Raw genomic sequence first — 26,330 nt, 5'->3', positions numbered from 1 at the left:
ATCAGCTTAGAAACAAGCAGAAAAGACATCTCTTTTAAAAGAAAAAGAAGAGAGCAAATTATCATGTGGCATTTATACACAGTTTTAACCTGCAGGCACTTGAAGACTGAGCATTTTGGTGTTTATATTAACTATTATTCAAAAATTCTTATAAAAGAAAAATGGCACAATAGAGCCTTCTGCTGCATGCATTTCTCAAGCTGATCCCACATCTGCTCAGAGGTCACACTATCTTTTTCAAAAGAGAAAGAAAAACACCAATTTTTAAGGCTTCTAAAACAGATTAAAATGGTAAATTGGGTTAATTTTCATGATCTTTTAGGCAGTTATATTTTAGATTGGAATCAGTAAAGTTGTACTGAAAGGCTAAACATGGATACATACATTATATGTAGGAATACGTATAAGCACTAATCACTGAAGTAACTGACATACAATCTATTATGTTAGGGAAGGTGAGGGTATGTAATATTAGCTGTTCCTTCATTGCCTAAGACAGTAGCTATTACCCTAAAATTTTGTTCTAGCATTTTTTTAGAATGTATTCTTTGTGATTTCTTTTTCACAGGGAATTTCTCTGAGGCTCTTCAGAAGCAAATCTAGGTGTAGTAAAAAGGTGACACTGTAAATATTTTAGTGGGGGTGAAATTTGAGATCAGCAAATTTTAACTACAAGCACTTTCCAACACAGGATAGCATCTTTTCTTAAGGCATAGGTGAGGTAAACAGGGCTTTACTTAGAGTCTGAAACAGGGCCAAGGATTCTGCTTCTAGCTTTGAACACAGGAGAATTCTACTGACAGCTTTTTGAGGACTATTGTCTCTCACCCTATTGATGGGCACCACTGTAGTGGTCTGGCCTCATCCTCTTTACACCTTCCCTTCAGATATTTATATACATAAATAAGATTGGGCGATCTCAGTCTTTCTCCAGCATGAAGGGTCCCACTCTCTCAACCTTTCCTCATATCACAAGTGCTCCAGTTCTTTAATTATATCAGTGGTCCTCTGCTTGAGGGTTTAATATCAAAATTAAGTTCTGTGAAATCAAAAACATGTGGATGAGGATGATTTGATTCATATAGCATATGTGGATTTCCAGAAATCTTTGGTTAAAAGCCCTGATCAAAAGCTTTTAAGACAGCTGAGCAGCCACTGAAAAGCAGGGAAGTCCTTACATTTACAGTGAAAGGAAAGAAAGAGCAGAACAAAGAGTGGGCAGCTGCAGTGGAGGGAAGTTATCAGCAAAGTTCTACGTGATCTGTGCTGAGACATGTGCTATTTTGCATTATTCACAAATGAACTTATAAATGGCTAAGAACTGAGGTGAGATATGGCATTGATAATTACACAGCAATAATATCTGTCAAGGTAAATAAATGTAAAGAAAGATCAGCCATGATCTCACATTGGATCCTTTGATGGTCATTTTCTATTTCAGTTCAGTTGTCTTCAGAAAAAGGAAATTAACATTAGGAATTACTAGAAAAGAATAGGAAATAGCAGAAAACATCCATACAGTCTAACCAGCATATAATGAGTGTATGATTCAGTCATAATTCTTGAAGGAGGATGTAGTTCACTTATCTTATTTGAAAAAGATTTAATAGTAGCAGCAGTGGAATAGCAGTGGAATAGTTGTGGGGGAAAAAAAAACAGACAAGGGCAATAAGGAAATTAAAAATACACAACATCCCTGGACAAGCAAAGACAACAGAACTCCCCAAATGACTGTGGATGGAAAAGTGAAAGATAAGCAAGTGGATTACACACTAGAAATTTACAAAATAATCAATAGCTAAGAAAAGGATTTCTCCTCCACCTTCCCCATCTCTTCCACTGTCAAGAGAGAATGAAACAAGACTTGAAGGAGTCAAATTCAAGAAAAGGTGATTCATTCAAGATGAAGATGACTTGTGGAACTTGTTGCCAAAGGGTATTGTGTATGCAAAGGCCTCATAGCTGTAATGACTGTGTACCTGAAACGTAGGCTCACTTCAAGTTACTAAATAGGTATTAATCATATCTAGCTAAGGAAATACTCTGGGCTGCAAAGAACTGGAGAGGGGAAGAGTATTCAGGAAATAAATATTACATGTGCTAGGTCTTTTCTAACTCCAACCAGGTGAATGTTGTGGAGACACGCTACATGAAGAGCAGAAGCCTTGGGGTGACTCAGTACAATTGTTCTTCTACTCAAATAAATGTATATATGGTGAAGATTTCAAAACTTGGGCAAAAAGAATGTAATTATCTTTAATTATAAACGGATTTTTCTAACATTCCTTTCACCTACACTTCTCATATATGAACTCCTTATAAATCATCTTTCCTTCTGAATAGAAAAGGTATAATGGGGATATGCTTGAATTTTGAATTTTTCTATTCTGTCTGTAACTCAGCAGGTGGAAAGAAGTCATTTTGCACTTTGAGTATTACTCACCAGCATCCATTTCAGACAAGAGGGACTGAATAGAAGTCTCAGCATGAAAAGTAGACAAAAGTGAAGACGATGAGGAAGAAAACAATAGTTCCTACCTGGACTGTTTAGACTGAAATACACTACTGGCATACACTACCATTCTCTGTTCTGTCCATTTCACTTTTACCAGAGATGCACAAGTGTACGAAAAAGAGCTTACTTGTGAATAAATGATTTTGATGGAGACTATTACAATAGAGCATTCGATAAGGAAAATATTGTGAAGAGGAACAAAATGAAGTTATATTGCAAAGTTACCTAGCACTTCGGCAGAAGCACAGCTAGGGAAAGCTGATTTTATTTACTAGATAAAAAAAAGATCATTTGATTCAGAAACAGAAAAGTGTTTGTTTTAAAACTCAGACAGCTATTCTTCTACTAAAAGGTTTTGATCTTTGGCTCATTAAGAGCAGAATGTATTAAGACGGCATAATGTCTTAAATATAAACAGAAATGTTATTTTTAAGTAAGCTGTTTAGCCCAGCCCAATGCACTTCCCAACAAGATGAGATAGGAGGGACACTTGAAATCCTCAATCTAGGACACAGCATATTGTGTCTGCAGAAACATTCCACTTGCCAAACCAAAAAGATAAGAGATGTGTTAAGTATAATTACAACTGATATCTATCTTGGAACTTGTTAACTACATTTTTGTCTCAGGGAAAAACAAAACAGTCAGGGAGTGTTCTCCAGTCCAGAGACCAAATGGCAAGGTCTGCAGCAACCAGCTTGCACAGGGGTTAGCCCAGGTCTCCTCTGTGCTCCACGTCGTCCCCGAGGCCCTAGGATTTAATGATTAATTTTTGTATGTTTATTCCAGGTGTTTTGAAATCAAAAACATGGCATTATGTTGTAGCCTGCTAAAGCAGTGTCACTGCAGCACGAAAGTGTTTATATTCCAAGTCCTAGGGTGTTAGAAAAAACATATGGGGGATCTGAGGGTTCAAAATCTGCTTAAAGAGGGTTGAAGACATGTGAAGAGTTGAAAGCTAAAACTGATTTAGCCTTGTTTACCACATCTATGGCAGTACCACCTCTATGGCAGCACCACATCCATGTCATCAGTATGTGCAATCCCATAAGCCATACCTGGGATTACTTAAAGTGCCGACAACTAATGGACAGTCAAGGATCTATTGTATGAAACAGCTTCCCAAACAGCTTTATGCAAAAATTGGATGTAGCCACTGGTCTGCTCAGCATATGTCCAGATATGGTTCCAGTATATTATGTAGCTTTGCTTTGAGCTCTTCCTCACCTGACTACCAGAAATGACAAAAGTGAAGTTATCTGAATCTTTGATTGATGTCATTAGACTGTTACTCTAAAATTCATGCCTAGAGGAAAGAGATGATTTTAAGATAGAGATATGACTGAATTTCTACACACTCCTCCACCTCCTGATTTCAAGTTTATGTATCTTTGATGATCTTTCTCAGGCTAGCAGAAGGTCTAAGATGACCTTATGAAGATGAGGGGAAATATAAAGTGACTGCCTGATGTCCAAAGTACAAAACTCTTTGTCTTTGTGCTGTGGTCTTTCTAATTTTCAGCCTGACTTATAAAACTAAGATGTATAACACCAGGGATCAGCCTAGAACTTTGGCCTGTGATGCATTGTCTGTGAAATTCTCTTTTTCCCTTTTGCTATTCCTTAGTGTTGTGGTAGATGAATGAGTGGATGTATTATGTGTGTATATGTGTCTGTCATCCTCAGCGTGTGTGTCTGCTTCTGTCCTTGACTTACTTTTCTTCTTTCTTCATCTTGCTTTTTTCTTTCTTTTTACAATATCTCAGTTCTAGTCAGACCCTCTCTGTTCAACACTTCTTTTATTCCTAGAACACTCATAATGCTATTCAAAGAATATCTGTAAAGAAGGAATAGACAGAATACAAACAGAGTGCTTACCACTGTGTAAATGATGTGCTCCCTGAGATTTTTTTCATGCACTGCACACACTGTTGTCCTTCAGTTAAATTATGAAATAAAAAAGAAATATATCTACCTGTCTTTAGAATTCTTCAAATAAGTTTGAGCAATTATCACTGTATTGTCTTGATAGGTTGAAACCAGTAATAAAAAGGCTAGAAACAACAAGGACATAGACTCTATAGGAAATATGAATGTGTCAGGTTCTTCAGGAACTGACAAAAGAAGCATGCTTTAAAGAGAATAGGTTACCAAGTAAAAGCCAGAAAACCTCCTATCTTACCAGTACGCACATTAAGATTCTTGAGAATATTTCCAATACATGAAAAAACCTTTTAACTTAGTGTATTATAATTAAGAACTACATAATGTTAGTCTCCCAGTAACAAATTACTTAGGTCATAAATGCCCATCTTCTACCTCCACGGATAGAAAGCTTTGTCTGAGCCAACGGGGAAAACAATATTCTTGTTCCTTTTAAAGGATTTCGTCCTCTTCACTGGCTACTGGATGAGTAGAATAGGCTGTATGATTGACTGCTTGCAGGGCAACATCTTGAGAAGAAAACTTCTTTTTCCTCTCATTTTTACTGTGATGTCAGTAGGATTTGATTTGGGGGATTTCTTGAGGGCATCATAGTAATTGCTTTAGGGGCCTTGGAATAGGTTTTCTCCTCATGGCTGGATCCAATCAGTTGAGAGAGGAAAATTGCTTGGGGATTTTGATGTTTTTGTTTAAAAACATTTCCTACAGCAGTATACAAATTCAGTGTTGTACAGTAGGTTGTAAGTGCATTTTGGCTTATAGTTTGATAAATGGTCCCTACCCGTGTACCAGGAAGGAAGAACCTGTAGAAACTTCTGCTTTATCCTAAGGCTACAAATGTATAAATGTATTCACCCATTACATTACCTGTTACCATGAACATGAGAAGCACAAAATGCAAAACTGTAATGGAGCAATGTCGGATCAATGACAGAACCATTTTCTGAATGTTCAATCAACTCGTTAAGATAGCAGAGATGGCGGTGGCAGCCTCGCACTCCATAGCGAGCACAGTATTCATCAAGCACAAACACCTGGCCTGGGCTAAACCAACCCTGAAAGGGAAGAGCAAAAAATCAAAACACATGTTCAGATTTCTTTTTCTGCTCACTGCTTTTAAATCAAACAAAGAAGAAGAGAATTTTTTTTTATGCAGTATATTCGCTTTTTAGAACAGAATAATTAAAGCTGACTAATGTGGACAGAATATATAGCAGCTAGATCCAACAAGTCCCCTTCTCAAAGGATTATGAAATAGATGATTTACAAAAGCTGGTTAATACATCAAAAGTCTTCTACAGATTCAATTATATCAATACCTGACACTCTACCTAATAAAATAAATAATCACTTGATTGGAAATTCACAGCTATTTAAATTTATTTATTAATTTATTATTTTTCTTAACTGTGATATTGCCCTCTCCCATTCCCTGATAAATGACAGAAGAGGTTGAGGAATAATTGAATTCAATGATTCTGCAGGTTGTGAATTTATAACTTCAATTTAGGAGCTGAAGACTACATTTCAACAGTGCTTGTGAATACTTCTGCCAGCTCAGATGCCTGACATTTATATAAAATATCAGCAAAAGTAGTAGGAAACAAAGCTTGAAAATATATTCATATCAGGTTCAAGTCATTCACGGTTAAAGAGTTGCATGTGAAAGGAATTTAAATTCTATGTTCTCTCTCTCAGATCTTGAAGCCAACATATTATTTGCTAATGAGTATTTCTAAAAGTCATTCTTTAAATCTGTTTGGTTCTGATTCACCTCACAGGAGTTAATGCTGCCTTTATTAATCTTCAACTATTTCTACAGACTGTTTAGCTTTGTTATACCCAGTTTACTTAGAATTTTAAACTAATATCTAACTCATGCAGTTTACATAAAATATTTATTGGAAAATACAATATTTTGGTAAAAGGAGAAAAAAAAAAGAATTTTAACTGAATTTCATTTTATGAAACACATGATGAACACCTCAACTCTTAACAACAAGAAAAGTTGTTGTTATTAAAATTCCCATATCCTTTTAGAATATAAAGAAATTCCAACAGATTTTTTAATTTTTAACATTTTTAAACATTTTTAAACAGCAAATTTTTAAACATCTCATTATAGAATTTCTCTCTGTGTAAGAGATCTGTTTTAGTGTGGTCATATGCTTTTCTTGCCCTTGCTAACTCCACAGGATGCATAACCATCAATGCTAAACAGCTATGCAGTACAGAGTATTAGGGAAATACATAGTTCCTCTTTATTATAAAATTGAAAAAAAAAAAAACCCACCCAACTAACTAACCAAACAAAAACATCTCCCCAATAAGAGGTTATGAAATTATAAAGTTTAGATCAGATAATAGTTTAATCAAAAACTCTGCTTATTTCTCATTCTTAAAAAAACATTTTTTCTTTATTAAATAATAGTTGCACACATCATTACATTTTATTGAAATGTAAAGATACACTTCAAAAATACAGGAAATAAGCATTCACTGAAAGATATGCTCACACATTCTATTTCTCAATATTTCAATAGTAAAAATATGTCTATAGTTAAACATGTAATTTCACCAAAAAATGATTACCTGTTCTACTTATTAAAAGCCAAATTTAAAAAAAAGAACAATAACAAATGCATCTGCTTTATGGTTGCTATAGCGCTGTGTATTTCAAATAACCTCTCCTGAAAGTTCCTGATTTCAAGGTTATATTAAGTGTCTTACTATATTATTATTATAAAAAAAGATTTTGACCCCAATGCACTGTTAGAAAGCTAACCATTTTCTCTTTGAGTGCCAATTACTTTGTACAGATGTACCTTCAGGCCTTTTCTTTGATTCAGTGTGCAACCCAGAGACAGAAAATGAGTCCTTTAACTTTTTCTATACATACTTATCTGGTAGTGTTTTAAAAGGGAAGCAACTGTCAACAAATAATCAAGTATTTTATTTTTTTCTATGCTTGTAGAAACCAAAAAACCCTAAAAAATTATAATCTTTGCATTACATGACTAGCAGGCCCTGGTAAATAAATAAATAAAAAACAAACAAACAAACAAAAAAAGATTATTTGCTGTTAGTCGATTAGGAAAGTGAAAAACATGAGCTATATAACTTGACTAAATCTTAGTGAAAATTAGGAATTTTAGTTGCCCAAATTATGTGCCTAGTCACAGAGATCACTATTCCAGACAATATCAGGTGAAATATAAAGGAATAAAAAGATCTGATCTGCATAAACCTAGTTAATATGGGTGTATAGTCTGACTTTTACAGGATTACTGCTGGTAAAATGTACCACAAATGAAATCAGAGCCTCATCTTTAACTCCTAACCCCCAAAAGCACAGAATAGAATTATTACAAAGAAAAGTAAAACTGCAGCTGTAGATATGGGAAGATCATTAAGTCAGTCTTTTCTCTTTATAGCTGTCCTTAAATGTGAAAAACACACATTTTGAAGCAGAGGTCACATTTTACTTGTTTCTGTTTGATAATTATACTCTCGCTTGTTACTTAATTCAGGTAATGCAAAAATATTTACACATCTACTGAGATTTTGCTTCTTTTCTTTTGGTGCTTCTACTTCCTCAGAGCACAAAGGCATGAAAAGTTGCAGGATAGACGACTGCCTGATATGTGGTAGACTGCATTTGTCCCTTTAAATGCCTCTATAGGTGTCAGTTATTCCTTCCAAAGAGGCTATTGTGATTATCAAAATTTTAAGTTTTTATTCAAACCACGATAGAGGCCATGATAAAATTCATCTGAGAAAATCAGAGACCATCTGAATCTCTTTACTTCTCTACTGAGCGGTCCAGCTACAGTTCACAAGTGTATAATTTTCAAATTTGAAGCCAACTGATTGGATCCTTTATTCCAGCGATAACCACAGCTATTGAATGAATCAAGATGAAAGGACCGCTTTGTAACAACCATTTCTCACTCCCTGGCAGTACTTACCAAGCAGGAATAGGAATCATTCAATCTGTGATCTAAGGTCTGCCTCTGAAGCAGTCTGAACAGGGAAGCATGGTCAAATTTGCAGGGATTAGCAGAAATAAACTCATCCATACCATGTTTCTGACCACGATCTGCATCTGTTCATAGAAAGGAGAAAATGTGTAGCACATTGTATGATACGTAAGTCTCAACATATACACTTGCTTGAAAAAAATTACAAAGAAAGAAGTATATGCTTAGGTGCTCCATGTATTTCTAATTATAGGGCCTTTATAATCTAACAAATAATTTTAATGAATTATATTTGTATTGACATAAAAATCCATGGAGTGCAACAGGGAAAAAGAATAGTCGCTACCAAATGAAAAATTAAAGAAAATAGTTTAAAAAGGTACCTGAAAATATAGCATAGCATACTAAAATATTTATGAAAGCACTCTTTTCTAGTGGAACTTAAAATGCCACAATTTACAATTTTACAAATACAAAAAAATTTCTACAATTTCCTGGATTTGTGTGACTCTGTAGTGAGATAACTAAATGAAATTCCTTTCCTCCATCGAGAAAAAAAGATTCATGTTTTTATTTCTTTTCTGATAAGGAAGAATATATTTACTGCAGTCCAAGTAGCACTCAGAAATATTCTTCATGGCTTGAACACTACTTCTCAAATGGCAAACTGGAGCAGAAATGAACACACTAGCTTGAGCTAGGTCATTTCCAGCCTTCTTTTTGTACTCAGCTTTTAATGAGACAAACCTTAATGTAGTAATGGCAAAGAGCCCCTTCAACCTTCAAGCAAAGAGTAGTGAAAAAGCGAGCATCATTTTTGTGTAAATACATCGAGAAAACATACCATCCCAAATGGCACTTCAATCAAAGGCCCAAATTTATTGTTCTTCACAGATTGCATCTTTCAACGCCTCTAAACCCCGCGGGTTTATCAAAAGAGAAGCTTTAGTGATTGCTTTCGTAATGCTATGTTTTGTCAAAGTCCTCAATGTGAATTATCTATCAAGTATGGACAGAAAAAGCCTTACAGTGCCCAAAAGGACTAGTTATGTATTAGCACATTAGCTGTCTTAGATTCTATAGACTGTATCGGGGTGAACAGTCTTATCAACTTAGAAATTGACTTCCCCTTTCAATAGGGTCTTAGCTCTTTGTTCCTTTAAATTCAAACCTGGGTCTTTTTATATTCATTACTAGAAAAGTATAGATCTAAGTGTATCCTAAATGCAAGTCCGAAAAAAAAAAAAAAAACCCTGCATAGTACAAACCTAAAATTTCTAAAGAAAAGGAGACAAAAGTTTATTGATTAAACCCAATTATAGAGTCAGGTTCATAATAAAACTCAATATTGATCTGTGGGCATGATGCTAACATAATCAGTCACATTTAGAAATTTAGCCCCAGATCATATTGATCCATGTCAAGTCCAACTTTCAGCTGTATTTGTGGATGGAAGAATTATTTAATTCAAGCTGAAGGATCTGCAGCATCACATCCTGGAAAGATGCAGAAACTAATTCATATCACTTGGCTTTGCATTGTCAAAGCAAGAGTCACATCCATGTGACAGATTTCACCAAGGTGGTTGTAGCAAATAAACAGCATGACAGTACATCAATGATGTAAGGTATGAGACTATCATCTCAGGGAAACAGCAGCATATTTTTTTAGGATTTAAGGTGCAGTAGCAAGTGCGATTACACAGATCAACAATATTTCCATGTCCATTAGACTAGCCTATCAGTAATCACAAACTCTGCCCCTGTTTTTGACTTAGTTACATTAAATATTCTTTCTTAAGCAGTGTAATTTTACTTAAACACATGAATTCAAAGATAAATAATGAGTATGAACATAACTGTATTACTGAAAGTATTAAACAATTATGTAAAGTTATCTATAGGTCCCAAAATGATCCACACACAGGTAATCATTTATCAGACACAGTCTGCTTAATGTGTTACTGTTCTATAACCTTCTTGCTAATTTTCCTTCTTTTACCAATATCTAATTTATGAAATGATTTTTTAAAATAAAGAAAAGAAAAACGGATTAATATCTATTTCAGTCATATACTCTCCTGTATAAAGTACACATAGCTGGACCTTTCTTAATTGTCTTGATCTTTTCTTCTGGTTAACTATAAAAATATAAAATATTTCTGCCCCTCCCTGTCTTTTTTTTTTTTTTTTAATCTTTATAAGTATTGACAAGTAATTAATTCTATTCACTTGAAATCCAGACGCTGTTGCAGACATCTAGACACTGGATGCAAAAAAAACTAAAAAAAATAAAAATTCAACTTTCTGATACAGTAGTTTAGACTGTCAGAAGGTTACTACTGATGGTAATAGTGCCTAAAAAGCAGAACTTGTTGTTATGTAATTTGGATAATAAGTAAAAATGTTTATTTTAAAATATACATATTTGCTACATCTAATTCTAAGCAATAACGATGACTGACCACCATCTGACACAAGTGAATCAAACAGTCCAAATAACATTGTTGTCAAACATTAACAGAAATTCTTATAACAAATATATTCTAAAAATAGAGAAACGGTTAAAAACTTACCTTTACTAGCTGTGGGCAAGCAGAAAATAACAGAAAAATAGATCTAATGTAATACATTAAAGTATATTTTGTTATTATGAAAAATAGTAAATATTTTTGAAACAGAATGGAAAATATTCTTGATAATCTAAGAAACTGACAAACATTGCAGAAAAAGGAAGAATAATGAATATTTTATGACCACGATTTAGAAATTTATTAGTATTAAACTATATTTTTCAAATAGCTACAGAAATGAGCTTTAGAGGCCCTGTTCAAACTACACAAAAGTGAAAGACAGAACAATTCCTATATAATGGTATACAGCTAAGAAAAAAGTAGAATTCCTTTTTCACCTCTACACATTCTCAAGCTTGGGAAATATCAGGAAGAGAAAGAGGGGAAAATTGTAGGAATACTACTTCTACAGCTTTTCCGTAATTAATTGTCTTATCTTCTTAAAAAAATATATTGTCCTGCTTCCAGTCGCCTCTAACTTTCTCACTCACTCAAACTTTTTTGGCTGATATTTCCATGTTATGTGGTCTGCTTCAAACTACATTATTATTTTATCATTTGGAAACTTTTATTTAAAAATAACCATCCACTTTTTAGATCAAGACAGAAAAAAATGTGAGATACGTATCTTTTAATTCCATGATAAAAACTTAGAAAAGCTCTTGTTGAGGTTTTAGCGAATCTTTTGGGTGTTCTTTTAGACAAGGATATTCATTTTAGAATAGCACCCTGAATATTCCCTTTGCCATCTCTACAAAAAGATTGGAAGTTTTAGCCCAGCCACAAAAGCTTTAAAATCATTAAAGTGATTTAAAGTCACTCAGTTAAGTGTTTTCTCAGTTAAGACTACCAAGAAGGTCACGTTTACACCACTTGCTTGAGGGATTCTTGGTGAGAACCAAATCACTGAGAACCATCTCTGCCCAGTTTCAACCCAAAACCTGGGGCACATTTGCTTTGACATTTCTTCTGTGCTAGGGTGAACTACTGGCACTGGCTCTGTAAAGTGGTGCTGTCCTCCCTTCTGTGCCTCACATGAACCTCCTTGCATGGGTGCAAGCATCGTGGAAGCAATTTGACCCAGGACTCTGAAGTGTTACGTACTTTGAAACATAGGCCAGAGGGACAACTGGTGTGACTGGTGTGTAAAGGTCTTCTAAGTTAAATATCAGAAAATTAAATATTAGATCGAGAAAAAGTAGCATAAATGCAAGAAACCTTGCATTATGACCAAGGTTGGCTGACTTCGAACTGTATGTACACTTAAGAAGGCAATTACCTTGTGCAACTTGGATGTGACTCAGATTAATACTTTTTTTTGATACTTTCCCTGAAACATTAACACCCTTGGAAAATTTCTGACTTTGCTACTGCTGTGTTTTCTTAAGTATTCTGTCCTCTGGGTTGCAGCATGCCTGTTCAGTATAGCAAAAGTTAAAAACAGTCTCTTTTCCTTGACCTTTGCTTAGCCTGTCCTCACTTCTGTTTTGGAGCCACCTTTTGCAACAGAAGTACAACATCAAGTTGCTTTACTCAAAAATGAATAAATATATTAGTATCCATTTTTTTTAGAAGCAGAAGTGAAACAATAGGAATTTGATTTCAATACTATACTTGCATGTGTTTATCATACCAGTAATGAAGGATATCAATTTTTTTCTGAATGTCCTACACAAATAACCCTAATCTGCTATATAGCTTGAACAACAAGACACTGTTCACATTCAGTTTAGTTAGAAATACAAAGCTTGGTCATTGGATTTATCGTTGCTGCACTCATGCAAAAATAGCATTTCCATTTTCTGTATTTGTCGTAATAGCTCTAAAGCACAATCAACAAACATTTTATTGTAAATACATGCATACTTTTTCAGGAGTTGCTGATGTGTTTGTTTTGATCCCACTCTGAGGAGGCTACATTTTGTTCATGTTATTTTAAACACTCTTTTGTACAAAGCCTGCAAAAAGTTGCCAGTACCTTGTTCTTACATAAGAAACATTTTACTTTTCTTGCTCATGACATTCTTTTTTTTTTTTTTTTTTCAAATTGTGTGTCAACTAAACTTTTATTTTAAGAGATTATGCCTTATATTAGTTATCATACGATTATGGGTAAGGCTGAAACTGTAAATCAAATCTTCAAAGAGTACTGATTAAAAATGTAACTCAGTGCACAATTCAATTATAAGGAATACAATCTTTCATCAAAATCTAAACATGAAACTTCCAAAAAGAATCTTTGTGTATCCTGAAGGCTACACTGAATTGGTCACTAGAAATAAAAATGAATGTCTTCAAACTAATCACCTTGGTTACTACAATAGATTAGTTCAGGATTCTCTTTTTACTCTTGCAACCGAGATAAGAATAGGAGAGAAAAAAGCTCCTGAAAAAAAAGTTCATTTTTAATTTTGTAAGAAAAAAATCTTAGCTACATAATGCATTGCTAAATATTATTATAAAAGTTCGGTGACTATTGCTGTGTGCAGGGCAAGGTTTTGAAAGAGCAAGTCACCTCCCTCCGCCTTGCCGCGGATCAGAGCTCAGCAGTAGGGAAGGACAAATAGGGTTTCCATTGTGCTCTGCTGCACTCAGAGCTGCTGATATTCATATGGAAAGGTCTCCTGTGGAAAGGGTTCACGTGGAAAGACTTCAGAGCCTTAAAAGGGTACAGGGAAAGGAAACAGACTCCTTTGAAACTGGATGTGGAGAGGAAAAACATTTTGGATAAAACCGTTACAGCAGATTCCTTTAAAACCAAACACAGAAGCTTAACCCAGATTGGTGACTCTATTGATCCTAACACAGAGTACTTGAAACCTAAAAAAAAAGGCTAAGGGAGAGAAGGGTATGAAAGCAAATGTGAAAGTTTTGTGGAAGCATCCCAAAAGATTGCTCCTTTACTAAAGAATGCTGCATTTTCTCACAGCACTTGCTTAAAATCCAGTGTGCTTTAACTCAAAGAGCTATAGATTTATTCAGCACCTTTAAAATCAAAGGAGCACTGTTTGTTTTAGAAAAATTGCAAACAGAAATTAGTTTAGTTGTCCTTTGAGTGAAAACAATGCAAACATGAAATGTATTCAGCAGTGAAAATGATTCAAACACAAAATGTAACTCTACTCGCTCTAAAATAAAGCTATCTAGTATATAACAGAATTCTATGATATACTGAAGCCTTAGGTCCATCATATTTATGATGGACAAAGTCCTAGATATTTGATACACAGCATATGGCCAAGTGCAAATTCTACAAAGCAAAGAAAATGATGTTAAAAAAAATGAAGTCTTAATTTAAATATTACTATATGTAATTCATTTACATTTTTTAGCAGATGTAAAAATAAGGTATTGCACATGCTCAAAAAAAAGAAAGAAAAATAGGAGGTTGTTCTGGAATTATTAAGGAATTATTTTATGTGGAACAAGAGAGCAACAGCTGCAAAAGCTACAGCCTTTTGCATCTAAAAGGAGAGGTTTCTTAATTGTTCATGTCATAGATTGTAGGAAATAATTCTACCACTGCTTATAAGAACAAAATCCTTCAAAAATTTCGATATAATTCAGAAGATAGTGGCACTTTAGGAAAAAATAATTTATTGTCATTTATGAATTTAATTTGATCAAAATATTCAACATTAGATGAGTTTCAATTTGAGAAATTACCATTTTTAGCTAATAATATGATGCTAACTTTGGAAGGTAGATCTTTTTTTTAATTTTTTTTTTTGCAATTAATTAGCATAAAATTCCATAACTTCCATGCAATACAGCTACGTATGCGACATATTAACTCTCATCTAAACTTTTAATTGGTTTAATGACAGCTTTCATTTGCTTTTCTTTATCTATCAAGAGAGTTTCAGGACTACAGAAGATACTTTGTTTCATCAATACAATATCTAAAAATGAAGCCCGTCCTCTATGTAGGTTTTCTTTCCATCCAGAAGTTTAAAGATATCTGTTTTTTTGCAGGTTATTTTTGTACATTGCATCAGGACAGCTGAGTCGAATTTCTTAGATTCCTAAAGGACGAGGAAGATTGGGATAGACTTGTAAGGCTTCAGTATTGTGGAATTATACACACATTGTGCTTTATACAGTCCTAGTTTGTTTTCTTTTCTCTTATATTGAGGGAATTCGTGTGATATTATATCAGAAGGAACACAATGTGATCTTGTATTGGTTGGAAATGCTTACATGGTGCATTAAATGAAAAATAATAGTTGACAAACTCTCCAGTCATTAATGTTGCATGCAGCAAAGCAGAAAAACTGGAAGTGAGTTTCAGTTAATAGGTAAATTAGTTCTCAAACACCTGACTTCATATCTTTATTAAAAATGACTTGAATGACTTCTTGCACATTGATTCATTTCATTATATCCATTTCTCCTTACATGCATGAAATAGAAGAATAAATTTTTCCTCATGCAGGCAGAATTGCATTTATTACTGAAATCAGTCAAACTGCTTGTTTAAAACTTAAAATTAACTTAAATTTCATATTAGTTACTCTACTGCTGGGAATTTTATGAATTAATTACAAAATACTGACATTAAATGCTGACATTAAAGTGTATTAAAATGTGTTAAGCTGATTTCTGATTTACATACAGTTCATCATTTCATTTTGTGCAAGTTGATACACACATATAAGAGAAAAATACATGATATCTAAAGGTTTTTAAGTTTCCCTTAAATCACCTCTAAAACAATTTTTTTTTCATTTCACTCAAGAATGGCAGTCACCCTCACTGACGAAGGAAAAATCAAGATATGGAGACTTGCCTTTCTTTATTTCTACCCTTAATTTAATCTCTGAAAACACAATATATCCAAACTTACAATTGTTTTTCATATCTCAGCTTTGCATCCATGTTGCAAACAAGACTTTGGTTTTAAAAACTGAGTTTTTTACTCAAAACAGTATGGGCATCATGTACGCTTCCAAGTGAAAGCATTCTGAATTAATAAAATTATCAACTTTGAGAGCATCTTTTCTCAGTATAAGACCACTTAAAATTCCTCATATATATACATATATATTTGTATATATATATAATATATATGTTTACATGCTCTTAAGATGAGTAACTAAGCCTAAAATCATGTTTAAACCTTTCCCTGCTCATCTCGTTAAGCAAAACCCAAGACTTCCAACCTTCTTTGCTGTGTGCTCTGTGTTTTCTCGTTCCTTTCACTTGAGTGAAATCACAGTAGCCCAGATAAAGACTATTTGCCTGTTTATTACTAGAGTTACTAGTTTTATGCTTTCTAGCTGACACACATGAAGTGAAACCTTAGGAGGGTAACACAGGATACTCCCTGGGATCCAGTCTGGATTCAGCCAGACGGGAAGAGATGGACAGAGGCTCTATCCCACTGTTGCCTATCTTGGCTTTAGTAGTGTTGCCTCCCTTCTGCAAAATAATTCACATCCACATCCCGTGGTGGCACCTGCTAGTTCACAGTCTCAAACAGTTTCAGATTAAAAATCCCCTAAACATCAAAGCTTTTGTGGCACAGGACATGCTTTTTCAATTTTCAACTTACTCAGGATTACGGTTGGCTATTTCTCTTTTTTTTATATATATTTTATTTTGGATATTTCTGGCTATTTCTCATTTTATTTTTAATTTAATTAATTATTTAATTGATGCATTTTACTGTCTCCTCATGGCATGACAAGAAATTACAGGATGAATGAAAGAACTTGAAATCAAGTGACAGTAGTAGGACTAACAGAGAAGAACAACTTTGAGGCAGGATCTGCCTGCTACACATTTTGGATGTTAAACCAAATTGAATCTAAAAGTGTGTCTCTCCTCTATCAGTTACATATAGATGAAACTAAAAGGGACTACTATACAGGCTCATATGATATCATATACCTTTGAGGGCTATCACAAAAAAACTTTGGACCATATTAGTTTTATAAGACAGGAAAGCTGTTTCTTCTAGCCTCTAAAACAAAAAGTTATATATGCTTCCTACATGTCTATATCTGTGTGACAAAATACTTCTAAATAGATTATATGAAAAAATCATATGTGCTTAAAATATACTATATATCTTGATTTTCTTTGAGGTTATATTGTTTTCAGAGAAAAATAAGGAAATCTTAATTTTTAGTCTTTAGAATTATTATTTGTTAATACTACTGTGAAGTCTTCATTACAATTTTGCAATTTTTTATATATATAATGTATTTATTTTATTTACATATACACATAAATGTATGATAAAGCTGGCCTAAATCTAGGAAATTCTGAGAATAAATTGATGCTTTTCTATTCAAAATTATATTGACTACTGAAAAATATAATGTATACTGAACAATCATCTCCATGGCAATATATGGTCAATTGTAATGAAGATGAAGATAACTGTCATATTTTCATGGATTATAATAAAAATAATGACCTTCAAATCAGGATTTCCCTGGCTAGTAAAAACAATGTGAGGTAAAGAGCTGGCTGGCAAAAAAAAAACTAGTAGGCACAGTGAATGAGTTCTGCTTAATAAATCTTCACTGTGGGAACCACTACATATTATTGCCTAAAAAAAAAGAAATGGGAAGAAAAAAACAAGGAACTTACAAAGCGGGGAAACATCTGCATTGACGTTTCCTCCTTTAGGATTCATCTTCTGGGCCTGACTTGCAGGAATAGGTTTATATGATTGACCTGTAGCTCTGTACATCGCTTGAACCCACAATATCCGATCCTGCTCATCGTCACTGGCAAATATTACTGTATCGCCTTCTTTAACAGCATTGAAAAACACTCGACCACCCTGAAGACCTGGTTTAGGAGATAGGAAGGTAATGTTAATGAGAATAAGATACTTCTGATTAACTATTAATGTTAGTAGATTAATAAACTAGTTTCCTTCTGATTGTGGGGAAAGGTAAAAAAGATCCATCAATTCTATAGGTATTTATGATCTGGCAGCATGAGAAAATCAAGAGATTAAGTGGTAATATATGGAAGTGAAAAACAAGAATAAATACAGAATTATTTAATTTGGCTTCTGGGGAAAAAAAAGCAAACTTTTTCTGGTATAGTTATCAGGTGACCTGATAATTTGACTGGTGCATCCCACTCGTGTTAAGATCAACCATGAAAAATGAATTCTTTATGGAGCTCATATGCTCCATGCTCCATATGTAATTTTATATTCTTCTATTACATGCTCTTTCAAGACTCACTTTCTCTGCTCAAAGTCACCATCTACTTATCTCTTCTTAAACAAAAGTAAGTCTAGGCCTCTGTTATATCTGCTGCTGCTTTACTGGTACTTTTTTGTTGTTGTATTATTTCTTTTTTTGAGGAGCATAAACAAAACAATACACAATATTCAACCTGGATGCAGAAGAGTTTTTTATATAGCATAAAAGTGTTGGGCTTTCCAACACCTTCTAAACATTGCTTGCCTTTTCAGTTATTTTAAACATCTAGCCAATGTTTTCAAAGAACAATCTTCAATAACTTATAGGTCTCTTACACATTAACAGAGTAGTTAATTCATAATCCCCCACTGTGTAGCTACGAAGTGTTTTTCTTCACTTCCACAACTTGATGTGTCTCTGTCATTTTATTGCTAAATTGTATAGTTTTTCTGATACCTTTTGTTCTACTTTTGATTGATTACTCTGAGTAACTTGTCTTTAGAAAGCATTGTTTTTATTCACCTTCTTTTCTACATAACTTAGGAATACAGTTTACAGTACATTGCCAGATGACTTCACCATCAAAACTAGAGAAAAAAAGTGAAGCACTGATCAGAACTTTCTGTTTTTTCCTTTGTATCATATTCACAACTCTATAGCATTTCAGACAACCTTAGTGTGAGTTTATTGTTACTTCTTGCAACAAGATTCTTATAAAAGCATGATTTTTCACAGCAGAAAATCTTACTGGAGTAATTGCAAAACCTTTAGATGTGGGTATAAAAAACAGCCTTGGAGTTGTTAGCTGGTAGATGAAAATAAATCAAGTGAATGACCTGTTTTACACAAACTTGTCATATTTTAAAATCAAGTACCTGTGTGAGGAGCTGTATAATCCACAGTATATCCTTCGAGTTGCATCAGTTCCTGAGGCTCAGATTTCTTTTCTCTGTAACTGCACATAGCGAATGTGTACTGGCTAACCTGAGTAAGAAAGGAGGGAGGTCTTAATTGATGAATTCCATCCCACAGCTTTACTTGACAGTAGTCAACAGGCTAATGTTGCATAGTGCCACTGTGTACATCAGCTCTCAGTTGAGCCAAAGAAATAACAAATATTTTTGAGAAATATTGTATATCATGCAAAGCTGTCAGTATTCACTCCTGCCAAAAGGAAGAAGAAAAGCCAAAACCATATATGCTTGCAATTTTCTGAAATGTGATGTTTTTTGAGGTGTTATTTAAAGAAAAGTTGAAAGGAAGCAAACTAGATACTGTTAGGAACAATTCTTGGTATTGGCCAAGCTGCTCAGTCTGCTGCATGAGAAAGTCCTGTGTTCCGTAAAGCTGGAGACAAAAAAGACTTTCGGTATAGAAATCCTCTTTGCAGAGGGACTTACAGAACAATCCACATGTAGCTGAAAGCAAGAACACATAATCTGCACAGAGAGAGTTATTTTATTTTAAAAATTCTTATCTTTCCCATCTGCATGCAAACACATCCCCATGTTGCTTAGATTGGTAGTGTATTTGGCAGGTAAAGCAGCTTTACATAAGTTATTTCTGAATGACTAAGTTAACCCTCCACACTTAAAAAAAAGAAAAAAAAAGAAAGAATATAATTCATCATGTGATTTTAGACTCCACAGACAGAATAGAAGGTGATAAGAAGAGCTAAAGAAAAAACAATTGGAAATATAAGGATTTAAGGAAAGGTAGCAGCTGAGGGAGGAAAAGCAATCACTGAAGGAAACTGAGGTGTTACCAGCTTTACACCAAGCTGGACAGATAGAAAAGGTGACCAGAATAAGTTGCTTCTCAACACCTAAGCCTTAAAGGAACTGAATTTTCACATACACCTGCAGCTCCCATCTCCAGGATCCCTGGACTGTGGGATGTCTGTCCAAATCATTGGTAAGGTCTTGCTAACTGTAGAAAGGCAATATCACTCGCTTTGTCTTCCAAATTACACAAGGATGCAGTGATGCTTACCTGATAGAGGATGGACTATCTCTCTCAGCTGTTGATTATTTTGTTCACCATTACCTAAAGGTATTGCTTTGGCTACAGTTTCAATAATTATATCCTTTTTGAAATCAAATTTCAGCAGCTGACAATCTATATTTTAGTGAATGCTGTACCTTCACACTGCTGCACCTCAAAACATGGTACCTTCAACTGCCACTAATAAAAGATGTTTGACTTTCTGGTATCTCTGGAAAAAAAGACTGGTATGCATAATATTTTCCAACAAAAATGGAAGGTATGTGATTATCTGCATAATGCACTGAAAATAATGTATTTTTTTCAGTATGTTTTTGTTACATTCATTCTGAGAATCCTTTGAAAAATTGGATTATACTATGCTATGTGTATGAGCACATACACATGATACATATATATAGTGGCTGAATATCCTTTTCCACAGAGCATACAAGCAAAAGGATTAACAAGTATAACATGTATAACAGCTCTCTGTAAAATTCAACTAATTATTCAACTAATCACTGCAAAACTCTACAGTCAAAAGAATCCTTAGTTATAGAGATTTCTATTTATAAAGAATTCTACATGATTATAATGTGGAACATGCATATATTCCACATTAAATTCCACATTAATAAAAGTGATTTTTACAGAATATACAATGCAAGTTCTGATTTTATGTATACATTTTCTATGTACAATATTAATTTGTTTTAATATAAGTAAATGAATAAATTCACTTGTAAAATAAATATGTCTTTGAACAATATTGTAAGGTTAAAAGTTTGACAACTGAAAATTCAAGTTTAGTAAATCCACTTTAATGGGTCTTTTTCATAAACATCTTTTTTCAGGCTAGAAACAACAATTACAAACAGCAAGCCTTTCCCCAGAATAACATATACTGCAAAAGTTTACCTAGCATTGTGCACTGAGTCCATAATTTTGCTTTCATGTATGTATCCTAGAAAAGTATTGTATTTTGGTTTAAAAGTTTTAAATGATGAAGAATCTATCACATTACAAATTAAGTTGTTTTATCCATCATGTAAAATTAAAAAAAATCATAGATCCAGTCTTAATTTATCTAGCTGTAGTCAGCCATTAGATTTGATCATTATTCATTTTTCTGCTAAAGAGTCATTTATTATTCAAAGCACCTTTCCATTTAAATATTCATTCAACATGATTAAGTCATCTCCTTAACTTTTTTCCATGTGTTGGCTGACATAAACTGAGTTTCTCAAGTTTTCAAGCAAATTTTCCAAATTGTAATTCTGGCTTTCACTCCCACTGTCTTTGACCACTTGTTGCTCATTTCCCCTCTTCAGCCAGTGCTAATGCATTTGCATATTTAGGATCATATTCACAGAATCACGGAATATTTAAGGTTGGAAGGGATCTCTAGAGATCATCTAGTCCAACCTTCCCGCTCAAGCAGGCACACCTAGAGCATGTGGCACAGGGTGGCATCCAGGCGGGTTTTGAAGACCTCCAGAGAAGGAGAATCCACAATCCCCCTGGGTAGCCTGTTCCACTGATCTGTCACCCTAACAGTAAAGAAGTTCCTCCTCACCTGGAGACGGAACTTCCTGTGCTCCAGCTTGTGGCCATTACCCCTTGTCCTATCGCTGGCCACCAGTGAAAACAGCTTGTCCCCTTCCTCCCTGCATTCACCCTTCCTGAATTTATACATATTAATCATATCCCCTCTCAGCCTTCTCTTCTCCAGAGAAAACAGGCCCAGCTCACTCAGCCTCTCTTTGTACGAGAGATGTTCCATTCCCTTAATCATCCGGGTTGCTCTTCTCTGGACCCTCTCGAGAAGCTCCACGTCCCTCTTATACTGGGGAGCCCAGAACTGCACAGAGTACTCCAGGTGCGGCCTCACCAGAGCTGAGTAGAGGGGCAGAATCACCTCCCTTGACCTGCTGGCAACACTCCTCCTGATGCAGGCCAGGATCCCATTGGCCTTCTTGGCCACGAGGGTACACTGCTGACTCATGGTTAACTTGGTAAAGTAGTTAACATGGTTAACTTGGTGTATTGTGGTGAAGTTCTTTTATATATATATATGTATTTATGTTTTTACTTAGCTTTAGCTAAAGCAAACAAGACTCAATTTTAGAATGTTCACTTTCTCAAAATGAAGTCTAAACTCCTTGTTAGCCACTAGAAAGACAGCAAGAACCAGCTTGTATCTGAAATGTTCAGACAGATGATTTCTTAAATTATAGGATGATTTCTTAAATTTCTTAAATTAATTTCTTAAATGAAATTAAAGTGACAAAAGTGAATCTGTATTTATATTAATGATGGTAAATAAGTTAAGCATTGCATGGCCAGTTGTGGCTTCTTTCTGAACACATCATGTCTTTTTCCATTTTGAAATGGATAGACTTCTAGAGAAGTGACTAGACTGCAAAAGGAAAAGCAGTAAATACAACAAAATCATTAATTTTTCCAGCATCTGTAACTTTCTGATAATACTGAACAACCAATACGAAAGACCAGTGATCTCTAATCTGTGTAGTAATCACAACGTACATATTATTCACATTGCTCTTCCGAAAAATCATCACTATTCATTTAATTTCACATCTAAGTTACATTTCAAAAATGTGTAAATCATATTGATAATCTCTATCTTATTACTGAGTTTCATGTCCTTAGTATAACTTGACATAAGCTAAAAGCTATGCTATAGAGGAAGAATCTTCAATAAGTCAATAATGAACCAATACAACAAGTTGATATTGCTTACTGCATGCTTATTTCACATGTGTCAACTTAAGCATAGTGCCAGTATTAAGTAACATGGAACACATAAATGAGCCAGAGCTGTCAATATTGATTTAAGGCAGTATCTTTTATACAGCTTTATTGATTTTGTGAACTGCTCTGAAGTGATGTCTATACTCCATCATAGTTGGAAAATTCCTGTAATATTCTTCCTTGATATTTCCATTTCAGAATAGAAAGCAAAGTAAAGCAAAGTAAAATTAACTCAGCTGGAATAGACTGTTCTCTCTGTTGTTTCTAACACTACATGGACAAAATATATGGGTTGATTTATTCATTTGTAAAAGTGATATTTAGGTTTATTAAATATGCAAGTTTAAATAAATTATCCAGGAAGTGTCTGTGCTGTAAGAAGCTTGGAATTGTGCCCCAGGACCTGAAGATACTGATTTATAAATTACTTCAGAAACCATAAGCAACAAAATCAGTAGACTTTTCAATGAAATTTCAGTCTTCATCTGACAGATAACTAACCTGAACAAGAACAAAGTAGCGTTTTTTCCACCGCTTCCAAACCTTCTGTCCTAGAGCATACAAATATCTGCAAAGGCAAAAATAAGCTAATGTAGTTATTCCATTCCATAAGTATGATATTAGGACCAGCAATGATTTTTTCTCCTGTTTACACAGAACACAAAAGTACATAGAAAGATCTTTTCATTTAAAACTAAGTTTTATAATAAGAATCAGAATCAGAATCAGAATAAGAATAAGAATAAGAATAAGAATAAGAATAAGAATAAGAAACCCCCAGAAGCTAAGTTTTATACTTTTTAAGGCTTACCTGCTCATCAGTTTTATTTTGCCAATTACCTTTAAAATCAAACAATATTCTAAAGTAGAACAATTTTGACTACAGAGAAATACTGTATATTAGAAAAATTCAATTCCTGACTTTATTTTATTTTATTTTATTTTATTTTATTTTATTTTATTTTATTTTATTTTATTTTACATATATAGCTTTGGTTTCCATAGATCTCTTTGCTTGTGTTTCCTGTAAGAAGCCAGTCACAGTATCAGTTTGTGAAAACGCTCAAATAAAAAAATGCCAGCAAACAAGCAACAATATATTTTTTTTTCAGTGTAAACAACAGTCTGATTTACTAAATACCAGTTGTCCACTACAGAGACTCTTAAATTAAAAACATCTCCTTTTTCCCTAGGTAACTTCCAGGATTTGAATCAGGTGCTTTATCATTTGGTGAAGAAGCACCTTCGCTATATATGAAATAATAGCCTTTTTTTGGCATTTTGTCAAAGTATTTTTGCCACTGAGGTTATGCTGCTTCACAAAAAGAACAAGACTAAGAGAAAGCGTCTCGTGCCTGACAGGAAGAACCTAAAAACGCTAAGGAGCTGCTGCTACCTATGAAATGTCCTATCTGACTGGTAGGCCTCTACCAAGGGCCACTAGAACTGGTGCTGGACCAAATAAATCCTTGACTCATGGACTGCCCAGAGTGACAGAATACTCAGCTCTCCAACACTACAAGTATAAAGATATTCTTATCATGTACCCACTCTTCTTGTCTAAAATAACTGTAAAGACTTAGAGAGGATTCCTCTTAGTCTTTACTTAGTCTTTTTTTTATTGTCAGTCGTGGCGACTTTGTGTTCTAACAGAAACACAGCAGAAAATGATTAGCTAGACTAGAGTGGAAAAATACTTTTAAAAATCAAAACCTTAATAGGTCTTGATACTCCAGCAGGTCAAGGGAGGTGATCGTCCACCTGTACACAACCCTGGTGAGGCCACATCTGGAATACTGTGTCCAGTTCTGGGCTCCCCAGTACAAGAGGGATGTGGAGCTGCTGGAGAGAGTCCAGTGCAGGGCTACGAGGATGATCAGGGGCCTGGAACATCTGCCCTATGAGCAAAGGCTGAGAGAGCTGGGCCTGTTCAGCCTGGAGAAGAGAAGGCTGAGAGGGGATCTGATCAGGGTGTATAAATACCTCAATGGAGGCAGTGAGGAGGAGGGGGCCGGCCTCTTTTCAGTAGTGGACAGCGATAGGGCTAGAGGAAATAGCCCCCAGGAAACTGAAGTACCAAAAGTTCCACAGGAACTTAAGGAAACATTTCTTGACAGTGAGGGTGACAGAGCCCTGGACCAGGCTGCCCAGAGAGGTTGTGGAGTCTCCTTCTTTGGAGATCTTTAAAACCTGCTTGGATGCAGCCCTGTGCCACATGCTTTAGGTGACCCTGTGTGAGCAGGGGGGTTGGACTCGATGACCTCTGAGGTCTCTTCCAACCTTAAGCATTCTATGATTCTATGAATAGCACATTTTTGGCTTTCAGGGAAAAAAAAATAAAAAAAGATATTTTTCATGTCAGATATGGCACATATGACAGATATAGGCAAACTGAAACACTGAATCCAAAATTAAATATAAGAAAGCACTAAAGAAAATCAAATACCAGTGTTCATTTCTGCCTCCTATAAATCACACTTAAGTAAGGTGTTAAATAGCAGGTTATTTGGGGAAATAAAGGAGCATAAAATTGACTATTTAGCTTTACAAAACTGTTGGTCTTAGATAAGAACAGGTTACAAAGACATTAGCATTCATGACACAAAGCTGGGATTTAATGTAGAAGTGCAAAGCCTTATGGCACTTAGTTTTACAAATCAGTATAAACACACAGCGATAATCTTGCATCATTAATCCCTCTTCCAGTGCATTTCTCATGGTGACAGCTTTTTCCTACTGTAGAAAATTTAACTCATTTCATAGGGATTTAGCCTATGCTTATTTCAAGAGCACAAGATTTTGCAAAAGTAGAAGATTAATACTTACTCAAGAGCCTAACATTTACAGTCTGAACTAGCTAGATTCCTAGAGTCCTAAGCCCTATTTAAGCTTCTATTATCCATTCATTTTTCATTTAAATCAATGAGAAGTGAAGAACCTAGAAACCTTGTTAAATTTGGACAATTATATTTAATTGTCCAAATTGTCCAAAAAATGAAAAAACTACAGTTCATGTCCAGGACAGAAAAAGTTTGTAAGAGCCAGTTCTGTGACATAAATGTTACTTGGGCTTCACAAATTTTCACAAGAAAACCAAGAATTCAACAGACGGAGAAACGAACTAAGGCTAAGTTGAAGAATATTTTGGTTTCAGGATTAGTAGCTGTATGGTTTTGAATATGTCTCAGTTAAATGTTTGTAACACAGATCAGAGCAGTCCCTCTCACAGGCACGAATTTACATAATTGCCAGTTTCTTTACCCATATGCATGGTTGCACTCATTTACAAGTTTTGCTAATTCTCTCTAGCCAAAATATATCAAGAAGAAACTCCAATTCTTTTAAATACCTTTGTCAGAAAAAAAAAAAAAAAAAAAAAAAAAAAA

At 34.5% G+C, this 26,330-nt stretch overlaps 1 protein-coding gene across 5 annotated transcripts in view; it reads right to left on the bottom strand.

Annotated features, from left to right (window-relative positions):
• The window catches only part of CADPS2 (calcium dependent secretion activator 2), a 276,456-nt gene that overhangs the window by 84,068 nt on the left and 166,058 nt on the right, over window positions 1–26,330 (bottom strand). For 2 of the 5 annotated variants that reach the window (XM_026051658.1, XM_026051660.1), the window contains exons 9-14: window positions 23,446–23,512; window positions 19,059–19,167; window positions 17,612–17,815; window positions 11,015–11,023; window positions 8,428–8,564; window positions 5,327–5,514 (exon numbers count right to left, since the gene is read on the bottom strand). In XM_026051658.1, coding sequence (XP_025907443.1) covers window positions 5,327–5,514; window positions 8,428–8,564; window positions 11,015–11,023; window positions 17,612–17,815; window positions 19,059–19,167; window positions 23,446–23,512 — 714 coding nt within the window. The remainder of the gene's footprint in view (window positions 1–5,326; window positions 5,515–8,427; window positions 8,565–11,014; window positions 11,024–17,611; window positions 17,816–19,058; window positions 19,168–23,445; window positions 23,513–26,330) is intronic. The other 3 variants (XM_026051659.1, XM_026051662.1, XM_026051661.1) reach the window with 2 other exon arrangements.

The sequence above is a fragment of the Nothoprocta perdicaria genome, unplaced genomic scaffold (genome assembly GCF_003342845.1).
Source record: "Nothoprocta perdicaria isolate Ctin4 unplaced genomic scaffold, notPer1 scaffold_79, whole genome shotgun sequence".
Lineage (NCBI taxonomy): Eukaryota > Metazoa > Chordata > Aves > Tinamiformes > Tinamidae > Nothoprocta > Nothoprocta perdicaria.
Note: the sequence above shows the minus strand (reverse complement) of the source record. Positions and strands in the feature narration are given on the sequence as shown.